At 35.9% G+C, this 18,207-nt stretch overlaps 1 protein-coding gene across 1 annotated transcript in view; it reads left to right on the top strand.

The window, feature by feature from the left end:
* ESR1 (estrogen receptor 1) overlaps positions 1 to 18,207 on the top strand; it is a 152,804-nt gene that overhangs the window by 61,643 nt on the left and 72,954 nt on the right. The window contains 2 exon segments of the mRNA XM_052784716.1: positions 1,042 to 1,232; positions 14,720 to 14,836. Coding sequence (XP_052640676.1) covers positions 1,042 to 1,232; positions 14,720 to 14,836 — 308 coding nt within the window.

The raw sequence follows: 18,207 nt of genomic DNA, 5'->3' as shown, positions 1-18,207 counted from the left end.
CACTCATTTACTAACCAGCAATTAAAACATGCATGGTAAGTGGTTAATTACTGTAAACAGTAGGATTCTTCATGCTTTAGCTTGTCTGATGCTGTCACATCCAATTGCACTTGTCTGCTGGACAATTTGTAGTGCAGACTGTTACTGGAAAACATGTTTTGCAAGAGCTGTTTGCCTTCCAGGAGCAATCCCAGAGTTCATTGCTAGTTCCCTTGGTAATTTCACATCCTCTCATCTTCTTGAATATTGTTTACCATGCCTGCAGCAGCTACCCATAGTAACCTCTTACCAGATTCACTAGATGTGAATTCATTGCCGTTTACACTATAGATTTGTTTGGTTTTCATTCAGCAGCATACTGCACATGTGGGTCAGGTGTATGTTGAGTATGTCTAGTACATGTCTACTAACATGTACGTTACTAGAACAAAAATTCTTTGTCAACAATTCTTAATACCTTCTGACTTTTCTTGTGCTAAAACCACTTCTTAATTTTTATGAAAGTGGGATTGTAATGAGAAGAGAGACTGGTTTATGCAGTATTATATCTTTGACAACGTAAGGAAAGTTTGCATCTCTAATTGGGCAATAATACTTGAAAATAGCCTAGTTAATAATTCAAGTGACTTGCAAATTCAGATACAAACATTAAGTGATTTTTGCCTCAGATTCTGAAACTACCTTCTGATACTGCAGTCATGCTGAACCTTTTGGACAGGAGCAGGTACACAAAAAAAAAAAGCTGATTTTTTTCTTTTATTCCTTTGTGATGTCTCGAGAAAAATGGATTAATTTATCAAATAGCTTTTTAATTTTTCAAGGTAAAATGCCTAACAATATCAGGTTGATTTCTGAGAAATTATTCTCTATCTTACTGGTTCTACACCTTTCCAACTAGAACAGGGCAGAGGGCGATGAAAGATTATTTTTTTGTCCACCTGTCATTTCAAAACTAGATTTGCTCTTCTTTCTTACAGTCTGCAGCAGTGGATGAGACTTAACCTCGCTGAAAGAATTATGCTTGTTTTTCGCTATGAACAGGCCAAGCTCTGATAACAGGCGCCACAGCATCCGGGAGAGGATGTCCAGTACCAGCGATAAAGGGAGCCTGTCCATGGAGTCCACCAAGGAGACCCGGTACTGTGCTGTCTGCAACGACTACGCTTCAGGCTACCATTATGGGGTCTGGTCTTGTGAGGGCTGCAAAGCTTTTTTCAAAAGGAGTATTCAAGGTAATAAACTGTTCAAGTGAATCACTTTTACTCTTTACTCTTGAGGAAACTGTGAAGCTACTTCAGATTGCAGCCTGAGCTCAGGACAATGACATATATTGGGTTTTCATTAGCAGCTGCTGTGCTCTCTCATACATTTTTAGCTCCATGTTGGGTGAATGCTTCTAGCAGGTATATAATATGTTGTTATTCAGTCCAAGATTAATGAGGGAAAGAAAAGCTTCTGTATGCTCTCTTTGGTTTAGGTATGTCTAACCATGGAGGCAGTGAGAAATCTAATTTAAAAATCCATATTGGATCAAGATTACCACTCTTTCAGGCTATGTATATCTCTTTTAAGATTAAGTTCTTATCAAAACCAATTTCTTTTTTTTTTTGAGAATTCCCTGTCAGATGAAGATTAATTCATGTTGATTGATTTATTATTCTTAATATAGTGCTCCATTAGCAAAATGATTCAATCCAAATCTCAGCTCCTTGAAGATGTGAGATGTCTTTCGAAAAGCAGTGTTGAAAAGGAATGTCTCCTTGATGAAATAGCATTTGTATCTGTCAGCAAAGCAGGGCTTTGAACTGTACTCAGAATTGTTTAGTTCTCAGTCTTGTCATGGCTAAAACTATACTGCGCAAGGTATCCAGTGGAGTAAAGGGCACCTAGCAGAAACAGTGTTAATTACTGCGACCGAGATAATTCTTGATTTAAATGCCTGTCAGTCTGTGGAATGGAAACTTTTTTTGCGTTGTTCAACATTTTCTAAACTGAGTAAGAAGCAAGTATGACTCTACTGAAAATATGGGCACTGTTCAGTACTTAAGTCTTATTTTGGAGGAGAAAATAAAACAGATTTCTTCCTTTCCAAACAGAAAACTAGTAAAGTACTATGCTTTAGTTTTTTAAATCTCCATGTGATATATAGGCACGAAAATTCCTGTCGCTCCTTTTTTGAAGTAAACGCAGTGAGGAACAGTTTTCACCTCATATCACACGGTGTGATTATTGCCTGTTTTGTTGCATGACTACCACTGAGGTGAGTTAACTAAGACTTCCAGCATTCAGCTCAGAATTTTCCCCGCCTTAAAGAAAAAAGTGAAAGATTGGCTGTGGGGTAGACATTGATGAAATGATTTGAATGTCAGTGATTAGTTAATAGTTACTTGTATTTCTGCTTTTCCAGACTCATCAAAATGATTTTTAGAAAAGGTTACAGCCAGAGGTCAACAATAAGCAACACTGGAGGGAGAAAGAGTGAAATGCTTTTCTTTTAACATCAGAATGATTTACTTAAACTTGTGACATAGGGAGAACAGCTCCCTCACTGAGTGTTTTTTGTTATTTTTTGTTTTGAGTTCCCCTGACCAAATCAGAATTATTCTTAAAATTTTGAAATTCTGTCCTTGTACTCAAACTGAACTAAGTCAGCAACAAAGTGAAAACTGAAATATTCTTAAGCAAAAGTAAGAGTTAGTTATCAAGTAGTTGTACAGCACAGATCTTCAGCTTTTGACCATTATGGAGGAAGAAATGAATCTGACTGTTTCATTGAGTTCCATGGTCCTGTGTCAGCGCTTGGGTGGTTTTGCCCTAGTCTCCACATAGACAAATGTTGTGGTCCTCCACAATGTATCTATTATCCATTTGTGCTACAGTACATGCTAATTAGTAAATTTAGTTCTTACTACATTTATATACTTAACATAATTTTTAAGTAAGTAAGCTTTAAAAATTAAAAAGCTTAAGTTTCCAATGTCCTGTAAAATGCCTTTCTTGATCTTTAAGTCATGTTTGCTCTAATTTAAGCCAATTGCTTCTTGCCCTATCCCTTGTGGGCATGAAGAAGGCTTGTTACAGCAACCTTTTACACAGTTGAAGACTGTTATCATATCTTTCCTCAGGCTTTTCTTTTTTAGACTAAACAAACGCACTTCTTTCAGTAGAACATGTTTTCTAGACTTCTGATCCTGTTTGTTAAACTCGTCTGTACTTTCTTCAGTTGATCCACCTCTTCTGTGGTTAACAGCTATCATAAAAGATGACATCCACTAATATCAAGAAAGTAATTCAAGAATATGAGTACTTTTGTGACAATTGTGATCACTTTATCACAGATGGTATGAAAAGTCCTCTAAAGAACTTTTAAAGTCATAGGTACCCAGTCTTGATGAACTAAAGGATTTTTTGAATTTCCTACTGGATCTGGAAAAGATCTCTTCCTCAGCGTTTACATGTTCTCGTTAGACATGTGTCCAATTTATGAAAATGACAGTAAATTTTAGATTGAGAATACATGAGAAAACATGCCATTTACCTTGCAGATGGTAATAATTTTAAATAGGTTGTGATCAGATATCTAGGAATGAATACTACTAATGTGTAGGTGTATGTGTAGAAGAATATGTGGACTAAATATTATTATATCTGTATTGTATATATGATATGCATTCCTAAAAAAGGGACAAAAATTTCCTGGGAATCATGTGATTAAACTGTGTTAAGGTACACAGGACTTGCTTGTATTAACAAAGTAACACAGAATGCTTTCAGCAAAGATTTTTGTTGCTGCTTATAGTGTGTCTTTCTTTAAATGTTTTGCTGTGCTGTATTTCTCAGTACATACATAGATGCAGAGATGATTGGTCATTTTTAGACTTCTCACCAGAGATTTCATAGCAGAATTGCTTTAGTGAAGTTTGATGTTCTTAATGGACTGTAGTCAAACATTCTATATGGTTCTTAATAGAACCACAGGAAAAAGTGAGAACAGACATGATCAATGAACAATCTGTATGGGGTAATCCATTTCCTCCCTGTGTATCTGTTATCCTCAGTGATATCTGATATATCTATGCTTACTTGCATAAGTATATATTTAAATTTTGTGAAAACTCACATCTGCATTGGACCTTACCCGAGGTGGAGATGGATAGCTTTATTTTTTCGCAGGGGAGCTGGAATGGTTCTGGAAATATTTTGTAAATTTTAAATGCTAAGTTCCTTTTCTTTGCTGTCAAACAGTTAAAACTTAAAAGGCAACTAAATTAGTAACTGTATCTCAATACGTGCAACTGCTCAATTTTGTTTAAACAACAGACGGTTGGTGGAAAATCTCAACTGCCTCCTGAAACTGCCCATGTCAGTCTATTTTGTTAGTTTTTGTCCCCAAAGTGATTTGGGACATTGTTTTGAGAAAACTCTGTGCAGACTGATATTAATGCCTAATGTTTCATGGGAGAGGAAAATCATATGACACCAAGAACACTGTGTTGCCTGGTGATAGAAGAGTCCTTTATTCTTCGCCCAGCGTACGTAACCTTCAGGAGTGTACTTGGTCAACTGACTTGAATCCAGAAGCATAACAAGCAGTCACATCACAGCATTCTCTACTTCTCTACTAAAATATTTATGGATTTTAAGACCAAGAAGGGCCGTTAGATCATTAAGTCTGATCTTCTCTCAAGATAAACTTGATAAGTATTTCAACATCAGCCTTACAAATGCCATTTACAAGTTAAAAATCCCCTTGTGACTCACACATTCTTTTCCCCTCCTTCTAATTCTCTTGGTTTTTGGCTAGCCACCAAAGGGTATGGGACAGGAAGGAATTGCTCTTACCATCTCTGGCAAGCATCCAACAAATGCCTACATATGGGGGGCTGAGAACCCCCAATGGGAGCACAAGGGATTCAGAACAAATGAGGGGTAACTCCTTACACTGGAGGGTATCTTAATCTCAGAATTGCTGAAATATTTTAGAACTCCCCAGTTCTATTTCCCTGCCTCCTTCATATACCCTTCTGATGTTTTTCAGGTGCACCTTCTCTGCCTTTTCTCACAGCTGTATACTCAGAAAAAAATCTGTGATATTTCACAAATATTCAGTTAAGAATTACTGCATGATGGGAGGCAGTACCAGTCCAGCAAGAACTGGCTGGCATCTGAGAATGGATGAATAGCCATGCTGAGGGATTCCAGAGGCCTGCCATTAAGGTCTTGATCACAGAGATATCATGGTCTCTGAAGTGCAGGAATTCTTGAAGCTGGGAAGTATTTTAGTTGTGTGGCTTGAACATGGATTTTATTTAACAGTTATGCCTTCTGACCATCAAGTAGGAGAGTTTTGGCAGTAGACTTTGAGTGTTATCAATTGTTTTAACTTCACAGCGGTAGAGCTGTACTTTGTTGTTGTTGAAAGTATGTAGTTCAAACTTTAATGCTAGGAGTGGTGGTAATATATACATATTTTTGTCTCAGTTGGAGAGAAATTACCTGGTAAAACATGCCTAATAAGTGGGTGTTTAGGTAATGCTGCAGTGCAGCAATTGCAATATTGTCGATCTGGGAGGTTTCTGAGATCTTCCCTTTAACTTTCCATTATTTCTTCTGTTTTCATGGTATTTTTGTAATCTGTTTAATAACAGCTGCAAATGCTGCACAGATTCTGCAGCCAAGAAAACAGAAACTCCCTAATAAGACTGCTTGTACACTGATTCTATGAGTTGTCAGCAGAAAGATCAAAACTACAAAACATGAACCTAAGTGAGACTAGCAGAGGTGATCACAGCCAATAAACAGGGGCCTGCAGACCGGTATATAGTCTCAGGGTGGAAAACACATGGTTCCAGTTTGAGAGGTAGCTAACTGTTGGAAGTTTGAAGGTTAGAAAATGTGTGTTTGGAAAGTCCACCAGGGTTTATCCATCATTGGGACTGCTCTAACAGCCTGTAGTCAGCCAGGTTCTTATTTTGATTTACTTTTGTGTTTTTAGTAGTTTTCCTCTAGAGCCCCTTGAGTTAAACACATGCTCTGATCGTTGTCCCTTAATGTGCATTTTTAATATCAGCAGTCTAATTGACAGTAATCTTGTTTCAGAAACTTGGATGTTATTGAAAGGCAAGAGTCAATACTTCTTTTTTCCTAGTAAGGCAATTTTGAATGTGGTACTCTTCCAGTGATTTTGAAGTGCTGCATTCAGCATGAATGTGGCAGTGACTTAAGATGTTCGCATCCAAGATAATTCCTTATTTTTCATGGTTTAAGCAATTCATAGGGCTGCAGTGGACCTTGAACCCTAGTGCATCTGTCTGTCCTGTGACAGGATCAACTGTTGCCAATTCCTTACATATGTTTATTGAACTGCTTCTTAAAGCACTGTAGCCTGATCCAATGTTTTATTCTCTTTATCTCTGAAGGTTACTATGAAGTTTGAATCTGCCTTCCTGCAGGTTAAGCTCATCACTTATTTTCCTGTCTATCATGCCACAGAAAAAAAGTTGTTCTCTTTCCTTCTGCAACAGCCTTTAAAGCTGGAAGATTGCTATCACAGTTTAAAAAAAAAAAATTATTCTGTTTTACCTAACCTGAAGAAACAGTTTATTCAACCTTTTCTCATCAGTATTGTTTTCTAGACTTCTCATCTTCTAGTTGCTCTACTTTGGAGATTCTCCATTTTGTCCCATTTTCTTTTTTTCTTGAAGCATGATTTCCTTCTATATGAAGCTTTATGAGTACTGAACAGAGCAATAGGATTAACTTAAAAGCCAGCTGGTGGTATTTGTCTACATCCATCACACTGTAAGGTTTGCCTTATTTACAAAAACCTGACACTGTTCAGTCATAATCAGTGTGCAATGCAGAATAAACTCAAGCATACTTTTCTAGAGAAGAAACCACTTCTTTCCCATCTTTTTTTGTGCATCTGATTATTCCTGTTTTAATGTAGTGATTTGCTCTGGTCCTTACTTTGCACTGTTTTTTCCCATGTGCTATCTCCAGTTTGCCAAGATAATTTAGAATTCTTTTCCTGTAGACTCCTGCCATTTATTTCAGATTTATTTCTGTCTGACTAGCAGAGTAGTCTGGTCTTTTCTCTGCTCTTCTAACATGTATAAATGTCATCTACAAATGAATAACATTTAATAAAATAAATACTCTAGTCCATTAGCCATCAGTGAGGAAAATACAGTATGGAACTGGATCCAGGACAGACACTATGGAGCCTCATTCAATATCAGCTTCCATTGTAACAGTGAATTCTGATAGTTTTCTGAAATAATCTAAACTATATTTTCGTAGCTGACGTATTAAATGTCACGCCAGGCAATGTTGAAAGCCTTTCTGAAGCTGGGCAACACACTTTACCAGAAAGTAGAGAACACTCACTGATTGTTATCTGATTTTATAAATGGTCACTGGTTCTTCCTCTGCCAAGTCCAAAGCTTTTCCCACCTCCTAGACAAAATTCCTAGCCCTTAGAAGCTGTACTTAATGTATCCTGTATTACTAGCTTTAATGGTGTTTTACTTCCTCTAGAATATGATTATTGTGCCATATCAGGCAACAAAAAAATTGAAGCATATTTCTTGTTGTAAGTATTTAATGAATATTTCATTTGGAAACTCACATTATTTCTAGCTTAGGGCTGAGCCTGTCAGGGGGGTGGGGTGGCGGGAAGCTTTACATTTACAAATTGCGGGAGAACATATTTGTTTGTCCAGCGGGAAAGTGCTTAACTGTTCCACTTGGTTTTAGAGAGTGTGAAGGAAAATACATTTCTGTAACCTCATTTACCTCAAGTGGCTTTATTGATCTAAAAGGGCTCCATAAGTTTCACTCCCATGAACTTTCAGACTTTGTGTAGGTTGTCTTTTACAGTCACTTTTGAAAAGTGGAAATCGTACTAGAGAGAACTGTGTAAGATGACTAAAATGATAAATGTACTGGAAGTGCATGAAGTGATCTTTGACATAATTTATTTCCAAAAGGAGGCTATTAACAAACTTTATTGAAGTATGTGTACTAGTTCAGAGTTACTGTAAAAGAACTAGCGTGGCAATTAACTACTGGTATAATTTAGTAACAAATGTAATAAATATCTCATTGTCTGAATTCTTTGAATAAGATTATGTATTTCTTTCAAACATTTGATTTAATTTAGTCACAAATTGTTGAAATAGTTGGACTTCCTTTGTTATAAGCAACACAGTTATTCCCCACTCTCAGATGTGGCTAGATATATGCAGGACAACAGACTAAGTTATTTTTGTTGACCCTTCTGATTACAAAATGGACAAATCTTAGAGCATGGATGATGTTAGGGTATAAGTGAGCAAACCAAGGAGCACAGATAGATATCAGTAAATGAAAGAAGAGCATAACTAGGTTTTACTTTGCATGAGAAAGTAGTACATAGGCAGAAAAGGGGCTTTTTATCAAAATACTGATGTTAAAGATTAGTATAATAATTTAACAAACCAGGAGCTGACTGTACTGCAGTTTCAGTTTCACAGACTTCAATGCAGAAAACTCACTGTGCTTAGAAATGCCCACATCCACTGCATGCTCTCTGCACTAACAATCCTGTGCCCTGCCATCACCCCAGTAAAATACAAATACCAGCACTTTCTTTACAGGCATAATGTGAGGATAAATACATTACAGCTCCTTGCAAATTTTATGATACCAAGAATGACTCAGGTACAAAAGATCCAAACATAAAATAAGACTAGCTAAACTTATTCAATAGGTCCCATCACAATCCAAAACCTGATGTTATACCTGGAATAAAAATGGAGTTATATTCATTTTCTTATTGCTAACAATTGATTGGATGTTAAGTGCACGAGTGATGTGCAATATTTTTAACTTTTTGGCCTCTTTATATTAGTTGTGGGAGTCTTCTGTAGTAGAATTCCACCCCTTCCCATTTTAGCTCAAATAAATTGGGAAGCTAAAAACATAAGGCATTTCTTTCAAAGGCTGTGGGAATAAGATAGCCATGGCTTGCTTACGACTCCCTCTGAAAATGCTTTTTGTCTCTGGAGGGATCATACTGAGATGTTCGTGAGTAATACATTGTGGGAGTTTTTCCTTTAACACAGTTGTCAGTTTAATCATGTGCCAACGATCTAAAACAATTGTGATTTATCAGATAGGGAAACAGAAACTAGATGTCACACTCCTTGCCAGATTTTGTAGAGATTGGGATCTGGATTGGTGTCTTTTTTTATTTGTCATGAGGGAAAAAAATACTTCCTATTTTGTTACCTTGTCTAAAATTAAAAAAAAAGTGGGAATGGAAAGAGTAGATGAAACACCAATTGAAATTTTAGGACTAAGGTCAATAATAAAAACTTTGAAATTATCTGCTGGAGTAGAAAATATAATTTTGTATTTATATATCTATAAAGTTAAATAGTGTTTTACTTTTTGTATGTCACTCTTTCTCAATGTATATGTTCATACATTATTAAACCGGTGAGATGGCAGCAGGTTTGGTTTCCTCACACAATGCCCATTCTCATTCTTCTTTCTTCATTTTTCCTGTTAGCTGAAATAGTATATGGAAAGGTTAAAGGAAAGGTCGGTATCATAATCATTTGGCTTGAATTAACTGCTCATGTGAACAGTGCTATACCTATGTGAAGGCAAGAAGATTCCACTAGAAGGTGAACAGTCAGTGTGGGAGCTACATGACACAGCTGAAGGATGTAATACAGGGTATATAGATTTTAACCTTTCCTCCTTTCTCATTCTCCCGTGGTTCTGTAATCTTTCTTTCCGAGGTATGCGTAGAAGGAGAACTTCCTCACTGGATGCAAAGGAAGTATGTTTTACAATCTTCTAGGCCCTTTTCCTTACTGTCACATGTAGTAATGCCTTGCTAGTTTAAAAACAGAAAATGATTAATCTTCTCAGCAGCATTGGGTAGTTGCTAAGAGAACCCAAATTCCAAATCCAAAGACCTTGTCTGAGGGTGATTAAGCTGTGAATTTGAGTGTCTGTGCTTATAAAGGAATTAGACATAACCACCTGTTCTTTTGTGAAACCTGTTAGGAAAGAGTGAGATTTTAAAATCAATCAGTGCAGTTTTATTGGGTCACTTTAACTTAACATTGGTATAACTTTTTATTTTACATTCAACATTTGTTCATACTGGGTTAGCATGTGCAATGTCCAGATGCTATTTTTTTTCTTTTTGCTGTTTATGAAAACTTTCCATGTGCTGTTGAGGCTACTCTTTCCAAGGCTTTGTTTTTCATCTGCAGTATTGCTGCTTGTCACTTGCTTGGCACCTAAGGTGTAGATAAAGTCTATACTCTAGCCTTCCCTTCACCTACATATATGAAATTCTGCTAATTTCACTGTCAGAATAAGATCATACAAGGACCTGGTGCTTCCACAGGTAATGGCTAACCTGGCAGATGCCTTATGCAATAGATAAAGAATGGTTTAAGAAATATGTGTGACATGAAGATTGAAAATAAAAGAATAATTAAAGGAAAAGCACGTATTAGTAAAAGGATAATTATTACTGGCTTTGTTTGAAATGTATAATGAGTCAATTCAACTACATCAGTTTAGGTGTCATACAAAATTCACCTGACAACAATGTTCCTTTATTGGCTTTGTAGAATTGACATTAAGCATTCTTAAGCTGGCACGGCAACATGTTGGTTTCTTTAGTTAATTTTGTTGTACAACTTTTTTACTGCTTAAACTAATCATTCCCCCAGGTTAATCTTGACGGTTAGTGGAATATAATATGGCAACTGTTTGCACATTTATGAAAAAAAATATTTCTGCGTTGTGTTAATTGCTCTTGATATATTAATTTTCATCCTTGCTGGTCAAGGACAAAATGAACTCAGCTCTTCAAAGGTGCAATTCAGTGAAATACTCAAGCATGTACTTAACTTTAACCATATATACTGTGCTAGGACTACTTTCTAGAAGTACACAGATGCTTAAATGTTCTGCTGAATGTAGTAACACTTAAATTTAAAGAAATATGGAGTATTTTGCTGACTGAAGCCCTCACAGATAAATCATCCACCCACTCTGAATGTATGCTGTTGCGTACACCACAGTTATTTTGAGAACCCTTAGATGGACAGTGATGAGTCTCCGAACATAAATACTAGCCACATGACTCATGGTGACGAGAGAAAGTCAGACTGCATGTGCAGTAGAAAAAAGCTCTGATTATGATAGGCTGGGTTAGAATAAACTCAAAATCATCCAATCATCCTAATTTCAGCCATTATCTTCTTGTTGACACTTTGCTTCCTCATCCTCCCCCCCTCCACTGTTGGTTGTTATCATACAGATTGTCACATCTAAAACTAGCGCTTTGAGAAAAGAACCAGAGCTTTGTAGCCTGTTCTGGAAAGACCTTAGCATATAATAAAGTGCTATAAACCCACTTAATGTTATTTTTACTGTTTTAAAATGTACAATGTGTGAGATATCATAAGAAAAACAGACCACCCCTCTTCAAGCTCCTCCAACAGCTCCCTTAAACTCTTCCTCTGTAGCTCAGGACAGTACTAGTCATATATACAGGGGGATTAAAACTAGGGGCACTACCCTATTAAACTCACTGCCTTTAATTTTGTGCAGGTTATCTAGTAATTTACTTAAAAAAGCCCCCAAAACCACGATAAGACCATAGAGTCCAAGTGGCATGTGCTTCCCTTTACAAGTATCAGTGATCACTGATTACATTTTTTCCTCTCGGTATTCCTGTGATACCAACTATTCAAATGGCCTAATTAGCCTCTCTTTTAGCATGTATTACTCTTTTTGGATATCATGAAAATGAAGGGCAGGGCACCTGGGCACCTGTTGATATGTCCCACTTTCATGTTGCTGATTCCCACCAGGCAGATTGTTCAGAATCAACTTTGCCGAGAGATGAGCTTTAAGGATAAAATAAAAGGCAGAACAGTTAAAAGACAATTCACTTCACAGCAGAGTTATTGAGTTATACTCAATATATATTATATATATAACATAATTATACTATTTCATTGTAAAATAAAACTTGTCTTTGTGTGTTACCTATTACTTAGTTGTGTTGCTCTACCTTTTTCCCTTCCGTGCCACTCCAAGCTAGACTGCCCTAGTCTCTGTCTGTGCCTTGCAAAGGAAACTTCCTTCCTCACTTCCTGTGACTGGATACTGGAAATCAGGTTCCTGCCTTCCTTCTTCCCTTTCTTTCTTTTTCTTTCTTTCTTTCTTCCCTGATTAATCTGATAATAATTTCTACTGTGTACTCTAATTATCAAACATTTTCTTCTCGTTGCTTTTCCAGTCTCCTGAAGGCATGTTAGTTAAACTAAACCAAAAATTATGAGAAATATTAAATGCATTATCTTATTCCTAGATTACAGCAAATATGAAGTCTAAATAATGACATTACTATGGCACTCATAATCTGAAGAAGTATGTCCCTCACACACAGATCCTTCTTTTTTTGCCTTCAAAACTTTACAGGTTTTATTCTATGAAGTCTGTCAAGCACTTTGAAAGAAGGGTGGATTGCATAAGGTGCAGGTCATGCACATGAAAGCAGACTAATTATGCTAACCTTTAAAGCGTATATTTAAGATAAAACTTTTCAATGTGAAAATATGATAATATTAATCATGTTAATTTCAGTAGGAACTGTAGATCTATCATAAATAGGATTACTTTATGTGCTATTCTACAAACCAAATGCCTATTCCCAAATGCTTACAGTTTGCATAAGGAAATCTAGGCTTAAAGGAAAACAAAAAACTGTCACCTACATAAGCACTGTGAAAAAGGATGGCTGCCCTGCTGATACCGATACCACTTGATTTTTTATTTTTGCGTACTGTCACTTTTTTTTTTTTTGGGAGTTGAACCTTATGAGCATCAGCCAGTCCACCAAAGGTGGTAAGCATGTATTCAGCTTTGACCTAAAAGTGGGAACATTTATCTGCTTATTTTACAGACAACTAAACGGTGTTCTGAATTATTTGTGGAATTCAGAGCCTGCACTTGCTGCCCTTGTCAACTTACCCTTTAACTTCACCAGGAAGATCAGATACTTTGTCAAAGTCTTTCTTTGTTTTTTAAAAGAGTAATTAAAGTTTTCTGTCTTTCTCTCATGCTATTTCAGAGCTTGGCTTATAAAACAAGGCTGGTGATTGAGTTCAGGTGTTACAATCTTTTGCTGCTGTTTAGCGTGACCTACTAAAAGTGCATTTTCTTAGAAACATGGCTTTCCCTTTTTGCTTCTTTTCCCTGTAGATATTACATTTTTGTATCGTTGAGGCTGTTTTCTTTGACTCTTTTTTTTTTTTTTTTCCTTACATGTGAAATGTTTTGAATCAGATATAGAACAGTCTGTGTCCTACCAGAGGAACTGAAAATTAAAATGGTCTTTCATGCTAAGGTTGAGGTAGTGTTTCTGTTTTACCTTTTTGCTTCAGTCCTGGTGCAAAGCCTGTGGATTCAGATTTTTCCAGTATTATACTGTTCTGACAAGTAGAGCTAAAAAATAATAATTCTGTCTATTTGAGACAGTGTGTAGTCAGCTGTCACCATATTAACAAGTTTACAGTTTGGCTGCTTATTTTGATTGGATCCCAGTTACTTAGCATTAGAAAGCAGATGTTCCTGGTGTAATCTGATAGTAATTTTTACTCTATTTTCTAATTTCTACTCAAGGATAGATGATCTGATGAGACCAAGGCCTCTGTCAAACCTGCACCCTACTCAACCTTAAGCTGATCCCTTGACCTGAAAGAAAGAACAAACAGTTCTGCAGTAAAATTGTTTCATTGTGTGCTGTACCTTAGTTGTGTTTAGATGAATACAGAGAACCAAGGAGATCATTTTGGATAGTCTTTTTTGTCCTTGCTAAGCTTTATCTATGGTCAGAAAATAATTTTATAGCAGGTTTAAGCACACATTTTTTAAGAGAAAATTGTAATAGAGGCTTGTTGGCAGTAACAGATTATGGTAGGCTGAAAATGTTTGTAATGAGAATTGAGGTGTAGAGGGTAATAAATGAGGAAGTGGAGCTCTGAAGGAAAAGGTACCAGTAGCAAACTCAGTTGCAGCACACGGTAATTTAAGAATTTGTCATGACAAAACGTTTTTGCATAGATCAGTAGATGTGCAATTGGAATTAGAGACTGACTTATCCCTGAGATACAATAAATCAATGGTTGTTCCTTCTTTTTTATGTTGTTGATGTTTGTTTCTTAAGTGCCCCATATTGTGGTAGATATCAGCAAATGTTCTGTGCATAGGCCTTTTTAATTCTATAAACCTCTAACCATTTTGTGCAGTCTACTGGTTAAACATCAACACAGGCACATGAACCAGATGGCACTGTATTTCTCAGGCTAAAAGCAAGGAAGTTAAGGGGCTTGTTCATGCTAATCTATCCTCTTTTGTGATTGCTTTCATTGTTCATTATTTTAATTATTCTACAGAAGTTGTAATTTGTGGTTTTAATAGTACTTTTAAAGAACTTGTGAATAAATGTATTGTGAATAGATGTTAGTTTCACTATCTGTATCAATACTTTTATGATAGGTTGTGATGGTAACCCTGCCTTCTCCCTGAGGTGTTAGGTGCTGTACTAAATACTCAATGAAAATAAAAGACTGTTATCGGCAGTTTCGTTATGTCTGTGTCTAACTGTGTCCTTACTTTCCCTCTGGTTTTACAGGGCACAATGACTACATGTGTCCTGCTACTAACCAGTGCACCATCGACAAGAACAGAAGAAAGAGTTGCCAGGCTTGCCGACTAAGAAAATGCTATGAAGTGGGAATGATGAAAGGTGGTATGTACATAGCAATCAACAAATCCTCAGCATTGGTGTCTGCCTTCCTGTCTTTTGACTTTATTGGACAGCTGATATGGTTCCTAAAGGAGGAAGCAACTAGTTTTATTGAGCTGAAGTGTATTAAATCAAAGAGCAATTAAATAAAAAAAAAAAACAACTCCCAAATACCATGTTATTAATCTTACCCGAATTTGCACCAAAATTAACAGGAACATTGACTTCGAAGGAGTTAGGATTCTTCTGTTAATATTTTTAATTCATTATTTTTTGGTCTCTCATGGTAGACTCCAGATCATGATGAATGAAACTTAACCCAAGATTTTGCAGCATTTTGCAATTCAGTGTGAAAAGTACTGGTAGTCTCAGATCAGTACATATTCATTAAAATAAACTTCTGAATATGTAATACTTGTTCTGTGAATTCTGGAAGGGAAAGTCAATTCCTCTATTCCAGTACTGTACATGCATTTTATATGTGAATTAATTTCACCCAACAATATTAAAGGCTCACTCAATTTATAAAAACTGAGATAAATGCCACTTTCTTGGAACATACTTATGTAATAGTGATGTCAGAAAAGAAGAATCAGACACTGAATGCTTAGGCTGAAGTGGAATACCACTAAATTACTTTATTTAGATACACAGTGTTTAACTTTTGGAGGCAAAATTAGAAATACATGACAATATCGAAAAATTGCTAAGGTGTGTTCTTAGATGGCAGAGTTCTTTTGTAACAGTTTTGGAACAATCATGATACCTGCCTTTCTCCTCTATGTTCCAGTACCTTATGTTTGTCAAAAGCAGACAGTTAGTTATTTTTAATCCTTTTGAAAAAGCCATGCTCCTAAGAATTAAGAATATTTAAGAACAGGAAATCATAAAGTTTCATATTCACTCTAAAGCAGAAGAAAACCTTGTTGTAGCCTACTAAAAATTTCAGACTGCTTTTATAAATGAAAAGCAATCACTAGCTTTATTGAAACCTACTTCTATAGGAAAATTTAACAAACTAGTAAGTGGTCAGAAGAGAAAGGATTAGAACCCATGACTTACGTGTGAAAGGAGCTAATTGTTAAATTACAGATTGGGTCTCCCTTTCTCTGGCACACCTAATGCTTACTTATTCCACAAAAAATCTGGGGCTAGAGAGAGGAGTAGCTCATCATGTTTATCCTTCCTGCAACAAAGGATTGTTTGTAAGTCCAGTCTATGCAGTCAAGGTAGGCAAAGTCTGGGAATCTTGGGAGAAAGAGTAAAGGGGAAAGAGTAATGGAAAACTAGTCTGTTGCTGCACTTTGAGGCTGAATCTGCATTTTTCTCAACTCAAGGATTAGGCAAGAGCTGAGTCTGATTTCGTTAATCTCAGTTTTGGGATGCAAGCAGGAGGAAGGTGTCAAATCTCTTTTTAGTTCTAACACTTAAGACAGTAGATGATTTTCTTCATAAGATTTAGTTTATGGATCCAGAGTTTTCTTGTTTCTGTCTTAACATCCTGGTGTATATGGCTAGAAATCTTTAAAGTAAAATGTATATAGTTAGTATCACAGCCATGGTCCGGAGAAGTTAAAGTGTGAGATAAGGCAAACTAAAATCAGAAAATCCCATACATAAATTTGCCATGCAGCTTTCACTTTGACCTTTGTACATATGGTAGATCATAGTTAAAATATATCATTATGTTTTATGTTGATGATATTACATCTTTCCTTTGGCACGTTTCCATCCATTTATACTTATACGTATTTAATTAATGTTCCACTGTACCAGTTTGATGTTTTTCATACCTCTTCTCTAAGATACATGATGTAATAGGTTTTTCACTGTTCCATACATAATTGTTTCAATCACATAAAAATGGCACAGAATTCTCAGCTAGCATTCTGTAGATTAAAGAAGTCTAAAAAAAGGCTCCAATTTTGTCCAAATTTTATTTCTAATATAGATGTTCTGGAATTTTCATTTCATACAGTGGTCCTCACCTGACTAAAGTCCTGTGGATTTCATCCTTTCCTTTTACAATGCTGTAAGATTTCTATAGTCACTACAGCAACTGGTAGTTCAAAAATAGTCGATGTTGTATTCGTGGTTTGTTTTTTTTTTTTTTTTTAAACTTAGCTCACAATTTACAAACAAGATCAGATGCATAAATTCTGCCTGCTCCTATGGGGCCACTAATAATGCACTGAAGTCCACCACTGGATCATAGACAAGAGTTTAAGAATATTTATTTTATGAAGTCTGAATAAGATTTCTCGAGATCCCTCAGTTGCCGGTTATAAATCTGCATGCCTGCAGATGAAGTATTCAAGAAAGGTAAATTTAATGTAGGATAAAGTAAAGCGTTCAATGTTCTGCTGAATTCATTACCTATCCCGTATTGTCCACATAGCTGTGGGAGAAAGAAATCCTTTTCTTTACGTAGTACCTGATAATTGTCACATTTTTCTCAGATGAAGATAAAGATTAAGTAAATGTTCACGGTATGCCATCTGGTTAACTTCTAAAGTGTTAACTTTTAAATGTTTTTAAATATTTTTGGTTGTTTTTTTGTTTTCTCCAAGGAGATCTCTTAAGCTTTTCTGTTTTAATAGATCTCTTATAATAACACTTTCCTTCAACATACTTGAATCACGTAGTGCTGTGGTTAACTCACGGTCCACATTTTTCTCTAATAATTTATAGTTCTCTTGACTGAATCTTTTATTTTAAATCATCTCCTTTTGTTCATATTGAAGGATTTGCCTTGTTTGAAGGCATTAATTTTATCATACATTTGAAAAATATTCAGTTGTGTCATGTCTCAATTGAGAGAGACACAATTTGCTTATGATGATGTACCTTTTAGACATAGTGGAAAACAGCTGTAATCTTTCTTTTCTCTAAAGGTAATATCAGTTTTCCTTCTGCACTAAATTAGCTGAGGTTGCTTAATAAATTGTGAAAGCTGCTAACTTGTGCCTTTTATCCGTCATTTAACTTCTGGGCAATAGCTGATAGTAATTATTGAGTTTCAGTAAATTCGGAGGAAGCTAGATAAAATCTTGATTAAATGCCTCCGGTTAATTTTAAACATAGGTTATAAGCTATGGTTGCTGAGGTTTTTCTCATAGAAGGTCACTTAATGCAGCACAAAAAAGTTCATATATACTATTTTTAACAGAGTGCACACAACTGAAATATGGTTTTGGGGCTTCATTCAGAAAAAATGCAGGCTTCAAGTAGCTCTTGAGCTATGCTGTAGGAACAGTTATTTATGAGTTTCTGTGGAAATTTTATCATTTTTTTTCCCACTGTTCTTTCATCTTTTAAAAACTTCTTTCAGTACTGAAGAATTATTTTCTTTCTCTCCTCTTATGTTTGCAAGT

Source organism: Harpia harpyja, chromosome 4 (genome assembly GCF_026419915.1).
Source record: "Harpia harpyja isolate bHarHar1 chromosome 4, bHarHar1 primary haplotype, whole genome shotgun sequence".
Lineage (NCBI taxonomy): Eukaryota > Metazoa > Chordata > Aves > Accipitriformes > Accipitridae > Harpia > Harpia harpyja.
Note: the sequence above shows the minus strand (reverse complement) of the source record. Positions and strands in the feature narration are given on the sequence as shown.